This window comes from Gymnodraco acuticeps, unplaced genomic scaffold (genome assembly GCF_902827175.1).
Source record: "Gymnodraco acuticeps unplaced genomic scaffold, fGymAcu1.1, whole genome shotgun sequence".
Taxonomy (NCBI): domain Eukaryota; kingdom Metazoa; phylum Chordata; class Actinopteri; order Perciformes; family Bathydraconidae; genus Gymnodraco; species Gymnodraco acuticeps.
Window position 1 is genome coordinate 2,478,759 of NW_022990441.1, and position 17,455 is coordinate 2,496,213.

General features: G+C 39.6%; 1 protein-coding gene across 1 annotated transcript; it reads left to right on the forward strand.

Annotated features, from left to right (window-relative positions):
- The first annotated feature begins 29 nt into the window (after nt 1-29).
- On the forward strand, nt 30-16,563 carry trarg1a (trafficking regulator of GLUT4 (SLC2A4) 1a). The gene is made up of 3 exons (XM_034225430.1): nt 30-954; nt 14,226-14,352; nt 14,872-16,563. Exons 1-3 carry the CDS (start codon nt 556-558, stop codon nt 14,877-14,879), a joined length of 534 nt encoding a protein of 177 aa, XP_034081321.1. The 5' UTR covers nt 30-555; the 3' UTR covers nt 14,880-16,563.
- The last annotated feature ends 892 nt before the right edge of the window (nt 16,564-17,455 follow it).

The following is a 17,455-nucleotide window of genomic DNA, read 5'->3' on the forward strand; positions in this document are numbered from 1 at the left end:
TGCGTCGTTGAGACAGAGGAGGAGAGGATAAGAAAGTGGCTTTGAAAGAGACCCTTCACCCCCATCCTTCTGCGTAAAGAAAAGGAAAGAGAGGCGTGTTTCTACTTTTCAAATAACAGACTTAAAGGAAAGTACTGGGACTGGATCAAGGCGGAAAACTCATCTGTCTGAACTGTTCCTCCTTGGATGTATAAGAAGACGGGAGTTTTTCTGATCTGAGGCCCTTCGGAAATGAGCCACACAGTGGAAGTGAAGGAAGGTGACGGAAAGTGATTCAAGAGGAAGAATGATATCTGCAGGAATCCCACATCTCCTTTCTGATTTTATTACTTTCTTTTAGCCGGGTTGATCTACTTTAACCTTTTTAAAGCACCTTTCAAATAATCTAATTTGCACCCACCCATACCTCAGTTTGTTTAACCTCACTCAAATTAAATAGGCCTATTGCTTCAGCTGTAATGGCATGTAGGTGCATCCCAGCTTGTAACTAATTAAACCACTTTTAAACTCAATTCCCTTTTTTCTGATCTTAATTGATACAATTGACTTTTGAACATGGCCATCAACACGGACACCGACTTCCTGAAGTCCAACTTGGGAGGAGGCACGCAGCCTGAACATCCCCACGAGACTGAGAAACTCCTCGCGCTGACCACCGAGCCAGCGGGACATGGGATGAAGATGTCCACCTCCTTCACCGTCAACATGGACACTGACAAGGGCCAGGAGGCCGACCAGAACGGCCACAGTGTGTCGGTGAGGTCAGGCTCCGCCGGGCAACTGGGTGCCTCCGCCCCCCTCTCCCCCTCCAAGGCCAGCCTGAGCCGCTCCTCCACCGGGAACGCGACCGTGCAGGAGACCCCGAAGCCCAAGGATTACCTCATCCTCGTTATCTTGTCCTGCTTCTGCCCCGTGTGGCCCGTCAGCATCGTGGCACTGGTGTACTCCATCATGGTGAGTATCACATTACTAAACTGTCTCTGAAGGAATCTACAACAGAAAGTATACAACAGCAAAGTGGAGCAGCAAAGATTAATGTGTGGAATATTAACATCAATATCTCAGTTTATTTAGAACATAAATAAGAGAGCTTCTTTATAACATAATAATAATATATAAAAAAAAACATGTATTTTCATAAAGTTCAGGGCCTATTCATGTAATTTCTGGTGGACCAAATGTGGCTCCAAATGTGAACATATTGTTGACAAACAGGGTCTGTTCCAAAAAAGGTAGTCTATATTTTACAGATATCAGTTATCTATTGATTGTCTTCTATGATTTCCAAAGCTGCTATTTTGTCTACATTTAATTCTGGACTTGTTCGGAAAGTGACAATGATATTTTGGACGAAGATAATATCTCTCTAATATTCAGGGAGATAATGGTCTTTGACAGGGAATATTCCTTTCAAATTATACCAGCAGATCAAGAAATATATCCATTAACCTTTTCTGTCATGTTTTAAGCATTTGAGGGGCAGGAAATATTGGGAAAGAAAATAGGGGAATGACAAGCTGTTGGATAAATCACGACAAATTAATATGAAATGGTAAGTGATTCATTTTCATGATTCCAATCCACAGTGGCCTGCGACAGGTCAGGGTTTAAGTGTAAACATGTAATTGTTATCACTTGAGGGTCACGTTTAATAAAAAATTAAGAAATAAAAAAGTAATACAATTATAATTATTTCCAAGCAATTCCACAGAAACTAAATCTGCAGAACAGATCTATTCAGCGCATTGACGTATCTGAATATAATACAATTTCTCCAGGATTGGCATTTTTCATTGAGAGGTCCCTTACAAACTCTTAATGTCATGGTTGACTAGACACACACACACACACACACCTATACCTAGATCTCAGTGCGTCATTACCTTTCCAGTGTTTGCTGCTTGTTCTGGTTTAGAGGCGCTGACACTTGATTCATCTTCTCCCTGAAAGTTTCAGGATGCAGAAAATGCTGATACACGTTGCATCTAGACACTGAAGCGACACAGGGCAGTCACAGATGCTTGATATGCTGCTAAGGTTTCGTACTCTTCAATCAATATTCAGGGGACACAGTCCTCAGTGGGTCTTCAACAAACACTTTTAAAAACCGCCTATGGACTGCTTGTCTTCTTCAAATTCACATTGCACATGTAATTGAGTTTTACAATCTATGTAGAGGGAACTCCACTGTTGAAACTGAAAGCTGACACTTCTCTGTTGTCACCCTCTGCAGTGGTGAGAGGTCTGCAGTTAAAATGGTGGACTTGCTGTTGAAGGCTGTGAGAGAGTGTAGTTTATTTCAATCAGCCAATTAAATAGTCAGGGAATGCCCCAGTTACCAGAGGGAGATACAGCTGGGCTTAGTTGATTTTTGATGTGTAAAAGTGCAAAAACAGTGTGAAGGTCAAGTGTGACGTGACAAGAAATGTGTAAAAAAACTACAGCGCAGGTGCAACGGAATGAAGAATGGCTATACCTCAATGATGGTGACCCTGGCATCACTTTTCACACATCAATAAAAACTCATCGCTTATGCAGCAATATACCAGTGATATGGCAGCAGCGCTAAATACACATTAATAAAAGGTGACACTTTATCTTCCAATAATGCTTGATGCAATGAAACATCCTGCTAGAGTAAGCTCCTACAAAAGCTGTTAAAGGCATGTGACAACTGACAATACAAAATGTGAAGGTTTGATTGGATAATAACTGCTCAATATTTATTTTGATTAGGTAAGACATAACTTAAAATGAGAAGATCAATCATTTATTATAACATTGCACTGAATGTGTTTACTGCACACAAAAGAGCAGTACACAAACCGATGACATTCCTAAGGATCGTTACACAGACACTCAGATAGCGTGACACAGCAAGAACCTCCCTGGGACTGGCAGGTCAGTAATCTGCCACCTTTCAATTTGTTATTTCCTTAATCTTCAGTAAAAGGTCTTAAGCTGACTGACACCACGAAATCCTGGCATCAGGTGCTCATCTACTCGGCCCTGGAACTGTACATCAGGGTAAAATCCCCTGCTGCATCACCCAAAGGCTGTTTGTCTTTATTAGACGTCTGGTGTGTTTGTGTTTGAATTGTTTACTTAATTTTAAACTGAATGTTTGTTCCCACAAAGTTTTACGCAATGTTTCCTGTATTGTAAAATCTATTGAAGCACCTAGTATTATTTCACCTGCACAAAGAATTTACACCAACATGAGAATCTATTGCTAATGGTTAGAGTTGGGTTTTATTTTTAAAACATTTTAAGGTTGAAACTCTTATCCTTCTACATTTACAGTCTTTATGCAATACTTTACTTTCCAAATTCTACTTCATTATAATTGATTTACTGGAGAAATTGATTGAGTTTCTCTAAAACATTAAGGCAGGAGCACTTTATTTAACTTTCCATTTTAGTTTTAGACAGAATATTAGAACCAGTTCATGGTGTCTCTCCATCAATGCAGCTAATGAAGGGAGAGTGGCCCACAGAGGCAGTGTTACATATGTTAAGGAGTTTCCCAAATCTTGATTGTTGTCATCATGAGACATCTATTGATGAAATTTGAGGGAAACAAAAAGCACAGTGAGGAGTTTAATTGTGCATTCAGTTTTTTTAAGAACATTATCCTGATTATAATAACATCATTTTTCTTAAAGGGATGAGTCCAGAGTCCACCCTTCTGGCTTTGTAGAACCTAGGTGGCCTTGTATTGCTTTGTTAAATCATTCATGCTACCAATTGCAAGCTTTCACATCAACGTAAAAATATTAACGGCCCTGTCCGTATACGATGTTTGGTTTTTATGTTCTTGGCTACTGTAGAAACATGATACTATATTCCCTGCCAATGGATCCCCCTTAATCATATACAAATACATACCTTTAAGTAAAATGTTGACAACATTGGACAACTTTATTTTAAATACTCTTCCATCACTGAACCTCTTGTGTGTTTGAGCCAGGAAACAAGATAAAGATTACTGTAACCGAGCAGTACAGATAAACAATATATTTTACACAGCATGGCATGTGTCATGCAGGGTTTCACCGGTAGTTGTATTCATGGTATCAGATGTTACTCTGTTGTGTCAGGATTTTAACTCATGTTGGCTGATGGCAGATTAGTTTCTATTGGCACAGCAATTTGTGTTTCCAGCGTACTTCACTTCTGACGCTGTACAGCAGCCAGCACTCAGATCCACAGAGAAACAAGGCAAAGACAAAGCAGTAGACCCATTAGTTCTGTAATATCATTCCTGTGCACCACACACCAAAGGGAATATCAGGCAGTATCCACGAGACAGCCTGTACTTCCCCAAGCCATCACCATGATCCCACTGACATTCACAAGTCAGCCGCTTGCTAATGGCATGGAGAGTGTGTGAGAGAGAGAGATGGAGATAGAGAGCAAGGCTTTGACAGAGGGCAAAAGAAAGGAAAGTGAAGGAGGGAGAAACTGGAGCTGGCCACTAACTCGATAGAAGGCGAGAGAAGTCTATTTCGTTTCTCTGCAGAGGGCAGATTGCAGCAGTTAGCCAGCTCTGTGGCAGCAATCAACATCATCTCTCTTTCCTGAGGGTATGGAAAGGGGATACATGCCTCAAAAGGAGACCAAAACATTTGTACCTACAAGGACATATGGGTGTGAGAGATACAGCAAATGCCTATAAAGTAGTTCCTATCACTGGATTAGGAAAGAATCTAATCAGATACCACAGATATGTAAGATACAGTAAGTGCAAGTGAGTCAGAGCAGGAAAGCAGAGGTTTTACAACAGGCACTACGAACCAATGAATCAAAAAGTAATGTGGTTGATACCACACTGCACGATGAAGACCTAGAGTGCAAGCTCAAGACTAAGTGCTAATATCCTCTCACACGTGAAATGGATACTTCTGGAAAGTTGAAGAGAGAAAAAAGGAAACTGCTCAACTGCTGTTAAAATGGGATTAAAATGGGGAGATGAGGATACTGCACAGACATCAGGAGATTGTAAACAGAGAAATAAAAAAATAATCAATATATTTTCTTTCTAAGCTGCCATCCATTGAACTGGGATAACCAGATCAATGGATGTTTTAATTTAAAACCTTATCTTGTTGAAGTTGTCAGAGCACAGCATGCAAACCTAAATATAACCGTAAGCCTGCACAAATCAATATTTTATATAATTATAACCAATCAAATGGCAATGTGAAATACAAAAAAGGCTCATTTGTAGTGATGAACCGACCAATAATGATCACCCAACTCTGACATCAGATTCCCGACAGCTCTAAAAAGCCTTTTAGTCTATTTTGGATAATTTCCTAAATTCCCACCTTCACCGTCATCCACCCTGCTTTCAGCAGCAGACCGCACATTTTAGCAAAAATGCTCTTTTAAATCCAATGTTCACCTACCCAGCAAACAAAAGCTACTTTCTGAAGAATATATGGAGCATTTAACAGCTGAAGATCAAAGTGTTTTCCTCAGACGTTAGTAAAAACAGTGAGATTATTGGACTAACATTCATTAAGGGGACAAAAACAGGGTCTGAAATCATCGCAAATATTGCTACTATAAGTGTGTGAAAATAGGCAATTGTTTGCTAAGATGTTCGCCATGGCAACTTAATATGGCGATCATTTGTTCGTGTTGTGTTTCAAACTGGCGCGCTGTCCCTAAGTGGCCAAAGAAAATCAATGAATGCAATTTTAACATGCACTGCCAAATGACGTTTTAATGGTGGGGAAGATATAATCTTGTGTGTGCACATTAAGAAAACTGCATTTTAAAATTCCTGCATTTTTCAATTCACTTTTATGAGGCTTCGCTGAAGCAAAACACAGCGAGCAAAACATTTATTGTAGAAGTGATAACCGAGAACAATAAGACAATATCAGCGTTTTCATCTTGTAAAAGGCCCAAATCTTTAAAACTTTAATTAAAGTAAAATCTGTTGAGGTCTCATTTCGCCTTGTAAACGGACTCAGCATATTTCAATACTGGCAGATGGTGCATTGCCAACAACAGGACTGCCAAAATCTCCATCCATCATCGTCCAGCAGCAGTCCCGCCAAAAAGCCAACCTCCAGCTGGCTGCCACCACAGATCTCTGACAGATGCTCTGGTGGAGGAGGGTTTGTGGCTGGCAAACATGGAAGATGTGCAGTCAATTATGGGGATTGGAGAGGCAGCGGTAATAGGTTGTTACTACTCAGACCGGCCTATCCCAGTAATGGGAAGGAGCAAACTGCAGGAGCCTTATTGCACGCTCGGCAGATTTGCCTGTGAAATATGGACTCGCAATGCTGCACTGGATGAGTGTGTGTGTGTGTGTGTGTGTGTGTGTGTGTGTGTGTGTGTGTGTGTGTGTGTGTGTGTGTGTGTGTGTGTGTGTGTGTGTGTGTGTGTGTGTGTGTGTGTGCGCGCACATATGTGTGTGTGTGCGCGCATGTGCATAGGTAAATTACTTCTTATTAGCAATCTAATACTGCAGATATAGTGGGAGAGCCCTTTATCCTGTTGTTGGCAATTGTATAAAGCCTATCAGAGGCTTGCAGAGAGAAACCCAAAGTTAAATCTGGGCACATAATGATATCGTCATTCCAAAGTGGATAAAAAAGGATGTATTGAAAGCTAACTGCGTCATGTTATGGCTACAAGTGATGGCATTTGTGCGCCATCCATCTTGGGGCACTCTGAGTTGCAGAGGATATGATAGTACACATCCTTCTGTTCATCATATTCTCTCATTTCTTTCATTTCGTTAGCATTGTTATCAATGTAATTTATCGCATAAAAAAGTAAAGTTGTATACCCAAAGCTTATGGGTACAACTTCACCTCATTGTACTGTTTAACTATTCTTTTATAATTTATATGAAACATATTTTTCCATGTTACATTTATTAGGTGCATATCAATCCTACATGCCCTTTTGAATGCTACTGGTTGTCAGTCAAATAATATTTTACCATTACATTTGATTCACACACTTCGGATGAATGTCTCTGAGGATACTTTGACTTTTTGTTTAGCGCCATCAAAATGTTTATCCAATTCTTTAGTGTTTAATTTAAGACAAGCAAAACTAATGATATACTAATGACACACTAATGACAGCGGTATGTGTTTGTGTTTAGTACAAACATGGATGTAATGTAACTGTACTCTGATGGTCCGGACAAACCATCTCGTAATTTCAGCTTCCTTTTCCTGTATCAATCTGATATATATTAGGTTACCAATGTGTTCCCGCCTCACTGCACAGCACAGCCAGCACTGTAGATCTACTGAATTATGATCATCTCATTTTGTTCTGACAATAACATCACTAATAGCATAGCAACATGCTATGTTAATCCTGATAACAATACAGAACATAATACTAAATTGTGCAATTTGACCCCTGGTTATCTATTTAAACAGTGTCATTTGTGCTAAATGGAATAAGGCATGCACCATTATGGACCTGTGTTTTAGGACTGCAAACACTTAGCAGTCCTTTCTGCCTCATTTGAATTGCGTTTCGCAAGCTGACCAATATATAAATACAATTCAAATGTATGAGCTGCAGCAGCAACTAGAAAATGCATTTTATAGCCCTAAGAATGAGAGCGGTGCCATCACGGGTCTGACAGATTTGATCATCTGACCGCATTGAGTGGTTTGCAAATGTAATGGAGATTCAAGTGTAACAAGGCGGAGTCTAAAAGCCCTGCTTAGCGGCCCCTGGAGGCCGTGGTGCTTCTGACACTCAACCGGACCAACCAACAGTCTTTTCCTCTCTCTTTTAGGTTTAAAAAACAGCTAATAATTTTGAAAAAAAATATTATTTTCCCAAAAAAATGGGGAAAACACTTTCAAAAAGAACAACATAAACAAAAAAATGAATGCAAACAAACCATTTTATTTGTAGCCAAAGTGCCAGTCTAACAGACATAACTGCACACCAGCTCCTGGTTATACACTATCTCTCTCCACCAGGCTGCTGCTGACACTCCATTATTAATGACAAGAGAGAGGGAGCACTTACTGACTGAGCCTCCACCTTCCTCTACCAAACGTGTGTGTGTGTGTGTGTGTGTGTGTGTGTGTGCTTAGTTAGTGGGAGGTTCCCTCAGCTGATAAATGTCTTTATTGATTCAAAGTGAGAGTGAGCCTGCTCATATTTGTTTTCTGAATGGGAAATTCTACCCTCAAAGTGTTTTGTCCAGTGCTCATTGTGCTACACACACACACACGCACACACACACACACAAATACATGTATCACCCTCGAAGCATACATCAAACAATGCAGGGTGTATTATTGCCCAGATGCTGACACAGGAGCTTGCTTTAAATTATTTTTTGTTTATTTTACGTTCCAATGTGTCATGGATGTAAAATAAAATTATATTTGTAATCTACCTTAATTAATGTTTCGTCTCTAAGCAGGCTAAATGGACAGTGTATTCTGAAAGGAGCTTCCATTGATTAAAGGTGCTGATGTTGCTTTTCTCTGTGATCAATACAGGCTCCACTGGGACTGTGTTTGCACGATAGCTTCACACTGCAGTCCTGGAAGTTAGAAGTGTGTCCCTATGTGAGAGAGAGAGGATCTCTTATGTAACTGTCAGGAGCCCAGACTGACTGTGCATTGATTTACCTTTTAAGATTTACATTTTAAGTTTTTGAAGTTAGAATTAACCCCTTTAATTTAATAGTTTTTCGCCAATAAAACATCTAATCACTTTCTCCAGAGGCATTTGAATTAAAGCCAATTGAATAATGTTTCTTATAAATAATAAAGGTTACTAAAAAGTTAATATTTTCACAAACGTTTTTAATCCTGTACTTATTTAAGAGTACTTCCCTGGTCAGCAGCACTTTATTTAAAGTGGACTTATCATGCTATATTTGAAACATATATTGTAGGGCCATACCTATATAAAGTATATAAATATATATATCTTTTCAAAATACCAAACAGATCCTGCATTTTAGCCATGCCTCATTTCGCTCTATTTGCTCTTTCCAGCCCTGTTTTTGCAGGGGGCTGATTCTGTGAGCTGCAGCTGACCATGCCCCCCTGCAGGAGAGGGGTGTTGGCAGTTACTTTGGCATTAGGGCAGGGATATCTAGATACTTTCCAAGGTTTGACATAATGAATTGTTCTACTTTTAAAGCAAGCAACGATGTTTTCAAATCTGTGATCAAAAAGCTCCTCAAAAACACTATCGAAGCAGTGCCTGCCGTTGCTACGTTAGTTCAAACAGTAACAATGGACTATTTTTCTTAGTGGATGCATGTCAATTTAAATAAATACATACAACTATTTTTTAAATCAATAAAATCATTTTCTAAATCCATAAAAGCATTTCAATTAATATTGGGAGTCATATTGTTACTTTGTTGAGAATGTGGCCATGTAATAAGCGGGATAATGTGCAGCAACATTCTTCATAGATCGGCATGAAGGTGTTCTTTTCCCCATAATGACCGCGTCGCTGCACATTATCTCTTACATATGATTATATAGAGTCATTATTCATTTGTTTTAAAGCAGGAGGCGCAAACGCTTGCCTCGGGGAGGGAGAAAAAGAGCCACAGAGGAGAATAAACAGAAGGGCAACCATGGCAACCATGCAAGGGAAGTCTTCTTCGCTGCTTTTGTGGCAGACTACAGCGCCACTTACAGGCCTGGCATATGTACTACAGCGTCTCCAGCGCTTTCGAGCGGCAATGGCCGGCCGTGGCCCAACCCCACATTCCCCTGATAGGTGGAGAGTTGGCACAATAGCCGTAGCGCCACCGTCCTGACATCAGGACAGTGTTCAAATCTGGATCAGTTTTTATCAGATCCGTTGCAGCCCCTTTTTTAGAGATTTGGGTATGGAGGAAAATAGAGAGGGTTGTGTTTTATGACACTTGGTGAGTTCCCTGGAACACCGGGGACACATATTCATGTATAAAAGACGTACAAAAGTGCATTTTGCATGACAGGTCCCCTTTAAATAAGCCCCCCAGGGTTGCACCACCTGCACAGAGTGCATTGTGGGATCTAACTAGACCGAAACAGTCTGGAGACAGAGAGGCTCATGGGAGTGAGAGGATTATGAGGGGGTCTCTCTCTCTTTGCAGTGTAATCTTACTAAGGCAACCCCAATTCTGCACCCTCAGTATTGACCGATCGGCTGCAGACACATACACCGTATTCTGATTTAAATTGCATTGTTTTGGTCAAAAACTAAACAAAGGAAGAAATATTGTTTACTAGATTACAAAAACACCTTAGCTCAGGCTTTTGTTTCCACTGTAATATAGTTTTACCTCGTCTTCCCTTCATGTAACGTCCTCTCTAGTGCAACTTCTCTCTCTGTTTTGTCCTTGCTATGACTTTAAAACAATAGTTTTAAATTAAAGAAACTAACATCATTTGAGGGTAATGTAAGAGGCAAACGTTCATACAGTCATTCTTTATACAGAATTAGCTCTAATAGGACATTTTGGCCATTTTGTCCTCCAAAAAGGAGGATATGGGTGGTAATGATTCAATTTAATACAATACCTTTTTATGGAGCACCCAGCAGACATCTAGTGGTGTAATTTAATATAGATGAGAGGAAAGAGAGGACCTGCTGTACTTCGCACAGTATAAAAATGAAGAAATGCAGCACCACGGACAGCTCCTAGAGTTTTCATCAGGCTTCAAAAGTAAAAGTGTTCCATGAGAAATGACATGGGAGGTTTGAATTAAAACTTTAAAGATGTGTTCCCTTCCCTTTCTATATTTGCTCTTGTTTAACAGAGAGTATGATTGACACTTTGTATTCCCCCGAGTCTGACCTCAGAACAGTCTCAATTTACCGGAGCATGGACTCAAAAAGTAGTTAAAGCGACCCCACACAGGGAAGCTGACCCAGGTTGACTCTCACACGCTGGTACTGTGAACAAACTGCTCTGGATTACAATCTACTGAGAGGACGGACCACTGCATTACTTCCCTAATTTGTTCACAAATGCATTCCTAGACAGTTTTTACCTCCTGGCGTGGCACGTCATCTGATTAAAAGATGCTGGCAGTGCTGGAATAAAAGGAGGGTCGGTTGTCTTTTAGAATTTAAATGTTTGTCATAAAGACGCTCGGTGCCATTCAAATGCAATCAACAACATTGCAGTGTTTTCACTCTGCATGATGGATGACATTAGTCACACAACCAGAGACAGACAACAGGAAGTGGAATGCATCGACCAGATAAATGATCTTCCCTTTTATTGTGGGAAAAACCAAACGCCTCTTAGCTAGAAGCCATCTTCTGCGTCATTCATCAGACCCTGCAACGCTTTGCCTACTCTCCAGTGTCCAATGAAGTTGTTCCTTTGCTCAGTACAACCTATAATCCTTGCTGAGTGCTGATAGAAACATGCCTCTGTTCGGCCATTAGCTGTCATTCTATATGGCCCAATTCCAAATCACACCCTGCCCACTGCCACTCCGTGGCGGAGTGACACTCGCAGCTCAACGAGGCTCCCTCCTGTCAGATGGAGGCAGTAAATACAGCGGCAAGCTTTGGGACGGCCTCCCCTCTCTCCGGCAGAAACAGGAAATGCCGTACCTGTATGTAACAACGGTTTCAAATCAGCATCTCTTTGACAAAAAATCTAATTAATAACTCAAATAAAACTCCAAACATCTTTAATTGTGTCTTCTTAGTTTTTGCAACAGTCTGTAAATATACACAACTTTATAATAAAATGCACACATTTACCTTTTTCTAGACTAAACACAGGTATACGATCCTACGTTAAAAAAATATGAGGTTATCATGAGGTTGTTAACATCGCAGTTTATCAGTGGATGTTTGCAGGAACTGTTTGTATACGGCTTGTTTCCTGACGGACCCACACAGCGTTGACTCCGGTCAGGTAGGGCAGCAGGTGAAGTCAGCACAGATGCAGACTCGCTGTTTGAGGGCTTGATAACCCACTCCCCCTCCACACTCGTTGGTTTGGAACAGCACTTAATGTGGCAAACGGAGGGGTAGTGTGTAGGTGTAGGGGGTGGATTGGAATTGGGCCACTATATGTGTGGTAAGGTGGGACGGGCTATGCATTGTTCTTATTATATTATTTTAGGTTTTCTAGCTCCATTACTATTGTAATCTCTTCACCTAGTATAATGTCAATGGATGAAATCAAACAGAGGCCAAATCTAGTCATTGTATATATTTCTCCTAGTAAACCAATCACAATACATGATCCAAACCATATATTGTATTTTAGTCTTTCATACGCTTGATGTCCTTGTCCTGTCTGTAACACTCATTTTAAACAGAGGGTCAACCACAAACTTTATATTTTCCGTGTCTCTAGGGGGGCTCAGTTATTACCTCAAACAGCTGAGCACTGTAGTTTTGATTTGACTAAATTGGGACTATTTTCAGCCATGGATTAATACACATTTGTTGAGCTAATGAGTGTATACAATGGCTGGTTGAATTTGACATGTAAAAAATGACAGCGCCCATGTTTACCATAATAAACAAACTTGTCTAACAGTGCTGTCATATCCTTCCAAGGGAAGATCGGCTCTAATGTCTCCTTCAAATGTGTATTTAAAACTACACACTTTTCAGAAAGTAACACAAGTATAAAAGGAGTAAAGACTTTGTAAAATATTTGAAAGACAAGATAATGTCAAATAATATCTTAAATAAATGATTAAATAAAGTAAATCTTTTCGTTTTTCAGAACAAAATCAATGTCTAGAACCAAACCATTGCAAAGTCATATATTGTTTTGGTGTGTGTGATTGCCTTATATTGGTCCTTGTTTGTGCCATCATGCACAGCAATATGTTCGAACAGTATCACATATTAAAAGCAGCATCTAATGTTGATGAGAAGAAAGTGACATCATCGCTGAAAGATTTCTTGTTTTGGGACTTTGGCACATGAGCGCAGTACACCGGCATGCAGGACTCATATCCGTCATGCTTCTCTCACACACACACACACACACACACACACACACACACACACACACACACACACACACACACACACACACACACACACACACACACACACACACACACACACACACACACACACACACACACACACACACAAATCAACCTGTCTTCATATCCGCAGCATACATAAAGCAATATACAAATAACATCACGCTGATATACAGCCCCTTCACTCTGCTGCGCTCACCTACTCCGTGCAATTGGCTCTACATGTCACATCCTTCCATCAATCCCAATCTGCCAATCTGAAAGACAATTTCCCCGTTAACAGCTGGACGATAAATGAATGTCTCAATTTCAATAGCAAGTGGACAAGTCAACATTTCTTTACTGCTTGTGTTTCATTTCCCCTTTAAATTAACTTGGCCGGTTTACGGAAAACCACCTGATAAATATTTCAAAGTGTAACTCTCAGAAAACTGCAGGAGAGTACGGCTCCTGACCTGCAGAGGGATCTTTCTCCTGCTGATGGTGGCGGGGCTACTTTGAGGTTTTACTGATAGAGTTAATGTGGTAAATGCTGATTCAGCTAAGTGAGTGGTTCCCCTTTTTATTTGTGAGACAGAAATATAAAGGTTTTCTTTGTTTCTTATCGCTTGTATTAATAAATGTAAGCTCACTTATAGAAACTCATTGTGGATATGGAAAATATGAAAGTCGATGAACTGTCCACAGACCTAAATGAACAACATAATGAATGAAAAAAGGCACAGCTTTAGCAGTATAGTATATTTTTTTGGAACATTTTGCAATGTAATAGGTGTCTCATATTTAGTCAATTTGTTCCACTATTTTACATTTTGCTCATATAAGTCTTTAAGGTTCAGGTCAATCTCCATACAGATTATTTTGTAAACATTTGACAAACCTTTGCAGCCATTTCAGTGTGAAGGCTTTCTTTTGATCTGATAAGAGTATTTTAGACAAGGAGAGTAGTACGACTATTAAGACTGTTAAGAGTAAGAAGTATTAAGAGTACATAGTTGAAGGTTCCTCCATATATTTATTACGGTATGCTAGCTGATTACATTCATGAAATAAAGTCATTTAAGGAATAATCCTCTCCAGCGCCTATTTGTGAGAGAAATTACGTTTATTCATAAAACCCTTTCTACCCTTATGTGGAATGTTATTGTAATTATGTCACATCCTATATAGCTAAGCCTTGCTCAACCTTATAATTCAATGCTCCTCCCTGTGCTTTGTGTGTCTCAGTCCAGAAACAGCCTACAGGGGGGGGATATGGACGGGGCCAGGAGGCTGGGCCGACTCGCCCGTCTGCTCAGTATCGTCTCCATCGCCCTGGGGGTCGTCATCATCGTGGTCTACGTCTCAGTTTCAGGTACAGAAACAACGACAAGAAAGGAGACGTTTTAAAATTAGCAAGTTTATGTTTGGGATAATGATTCATCTTTACATACAGTGTTTGGTGAAGCCTCTATAACTCAGTATGCTAATTAGTATTCATGTATTTTATGATGATAGTATATCTTGCATCAGCTGAAAGTGTTTGTATGTGCTCGTGTCTACTCACAGATACAATAGATACACACAGGGCTTTTGCCAAGTGTTCAATAACAAAGAATACCCACTGCATTACGGTTACAGCGTGATATATGACACTACCACACAAGCATGAGATGTGTGTGTGTGTGTGTGTGTGTGTGTGTATTGATTTAGCACTGCAGCGACTGTAGTAGGGCTGACTGCAGCAGGGCGGCTACCTTACCGCTCTAAGCCTCACACACTTGAGCTGCACCAGTCAAAGAGATGATGAATTTGATGGCGGGTTTCAGCTGTCAATGTGTGTGAGCAGACTTTCTCTGACGATGCCATGCTTCTCTTCTTCTTTCCTTTGCAGTAAGCTAAAACTGAGGAGGAAACATTTACCGTGACAGTCGAACCACGGATGCAACAAAAGGGGATAAGCCGTTCCAAAAAAAAGAAAAAGAAATACAATTCCTTACTCCATGCCATATTGTAATTACATCATCACCGACCTCAGAAAGCAACACAAAAAATTGTCAACTAACGAAAGCAAGTTAACAAATAAATACATTCAGAGAAAAATCCAGAGATGCATGCATTAGAATCCAGTAACAATTGCTTGACAAAAATAACAAGAAACCTGAAGTAACAATGTTCAGGTTAAAACAGAGGAAACAGAAAATGATGATTGTATGCAGCCTGGAGGACTCATAAAGGTTTCTTGAAAAAATGGACTTCCTAAAACGAAGAGGACGATCAACGCTTGAGAGAGAGTGAAGAAGAAACTGTGTGCTCCTTTGAGAAACTGATTCTGGGTTTGGGCTTCAAACGTCAGACAGCTGCATATAATCCACATATATTCCTTACTGAACCTCTTGCATTCAAAGCATATACAGCTACAAATATATTTGAAATATGGATATATGAACATATATATATATACAATAGATGTACATTTTATAAAAATGTTTGTATGCCAAGTGGTGCTGGGTTTGTTAAGAGTGTTACGATGGCTGCTTCGTCAGCCCTTTTATCAGTAGAATTTCAAGGGTTTGTGAAAAGGGTCAGGGAACACGTTTTTAAATTGTGTTATTTATTATCATTTTTTCAACAAAAAATAAGGTTGAGACCAATTGCATGCCTTAATGTAGATTACCAACATCCTGCCTTCGTTTTGACTGTTATTAGTTGTGTCTTCTTTTGAAGGAGTCAGAGAGGCCGACAGGTTTGCACATGAAGAGTGATTTGTGTACGTTATGTGAGTCCAGCCGCTGTAGAGTGTGTATCACCCCTCGCCCCTTTGTGTCTCCAAAATATCTTGAACCTTGCCATGCTCTGGCAGAGACTGAAACGCATGCCTAACACCCCAAAAACCTTCTTTTCCTTTCACATCCCCCTATCTTCACCACAAAACCTGATGAAGTGGCTTCAGTTCTGTCTCATCTTATTCCCTTAAACTCCATTTTAGATGTGCCTTGTTCTACCTTTGTACATTATAGTGTTATAGTTCCTAATTTCCATTCTTACATTGACTGTTATATGCCACTGAATGTTTTTCTGCTTCTTGTATTGTTATGAAATGTATTTATATGGGAAATATATATGTAATATGTACGCATGTTATATGCCAAACTGGCTTACACATTTATTCTTTGTAAATGAACAGGCCTAAGAGTTTGACTGAGTAACAACAAATAGCATTTAAAGAACATGTCTTTGAAACCCAAGCACGACTGATTGTCTGTATGTGTCACTTTATCAGAAAGAAGTCACTGCATTTATCCCATGTGGCTCCTCAGGACTGTTGTATTTACACATTACAGGCTTATGCTACTAGCACAGGGAACATCACTGTAAGACCGTGTCGCTTTATATGAATCCACAGCGCTTCTTTGGGCATTCATGCTTCAATTTTTAGTGCGTGTAATTTAAATCGGGAAAGGTTTCTTTAAAAAGGTATAAACTGTTTTTAAGGGCTCTAACAAGTGAAACACGAGCTGATTTCAACTGATGAGTGATTAAATGTATCTACCAAGTAATAAAATAAACATCCACAATGTAAAGATGAACAGCAACCTGTCAAACATTAACAGTACATAGCACAATGTGTTGTGTGAAATGGGCTTCAAGAAATTCCATTTCAATTCATAGTTGTACATACAAATCCCACAATCCATCTAAAGCAGCAAAATCCAAAGATTCCCCATGTTAACCACCCAATTAAAAACATGTGACATAACATTGTTGCCTAAATGGCAACACGCGTGTACTTCACTGCTCTAGGTTTACTCTCTAACAGCCAAGTGTCTAGCCAATAAGCTCTGCTCTGTCAGTAAAACAGTTCAAACCTTCCTTTCATTCAGATGTATTACTGTGTTTCTTTTCCAGTGTACTGAATGTGCCAGTCTTCATCTCTGTGGTGTACATTGTGCATGTCTGTAATAAATGTTACCATGCATGGTCCAAGTTTTTTGCCTTTTGATGATGTTGTTTCTTGGAGTTGTTTAGTGACTTAAAAAAAGTATCAAGAACAATATACTGCAGCTCTCTTCATTAATAATATAAGCATGCTAACAGGCTAATGTTTTGCAAGTCAAATGTTAACTACGTTCACCAGCTTAGTTTATCTTTTTCGAAAACTAACAAGTATTTATTAGCACTTCAGCTGAGTCTGACATAATGTATTTGATTATAATAAAGTATGTATTTAAAAAAATGGAAATATTATCCTCTTGAGAACATGGCCATCCATCGAATACTTACGGAGATGTTTCAGTCAGGAGATAAATAGTGTACCGAAAGAACAATGCTGTCGACCATTGGTAAGAAGGAATACCCAACTGTAAGTGTATGGTTTGAACTGAAATATATATTAAAACAATTTTACTTATGAGAAATGTCGCTCATTATGCAAAAGGTAATAATCCAGAGAGAGATAGAAACATTCAAAATCATAA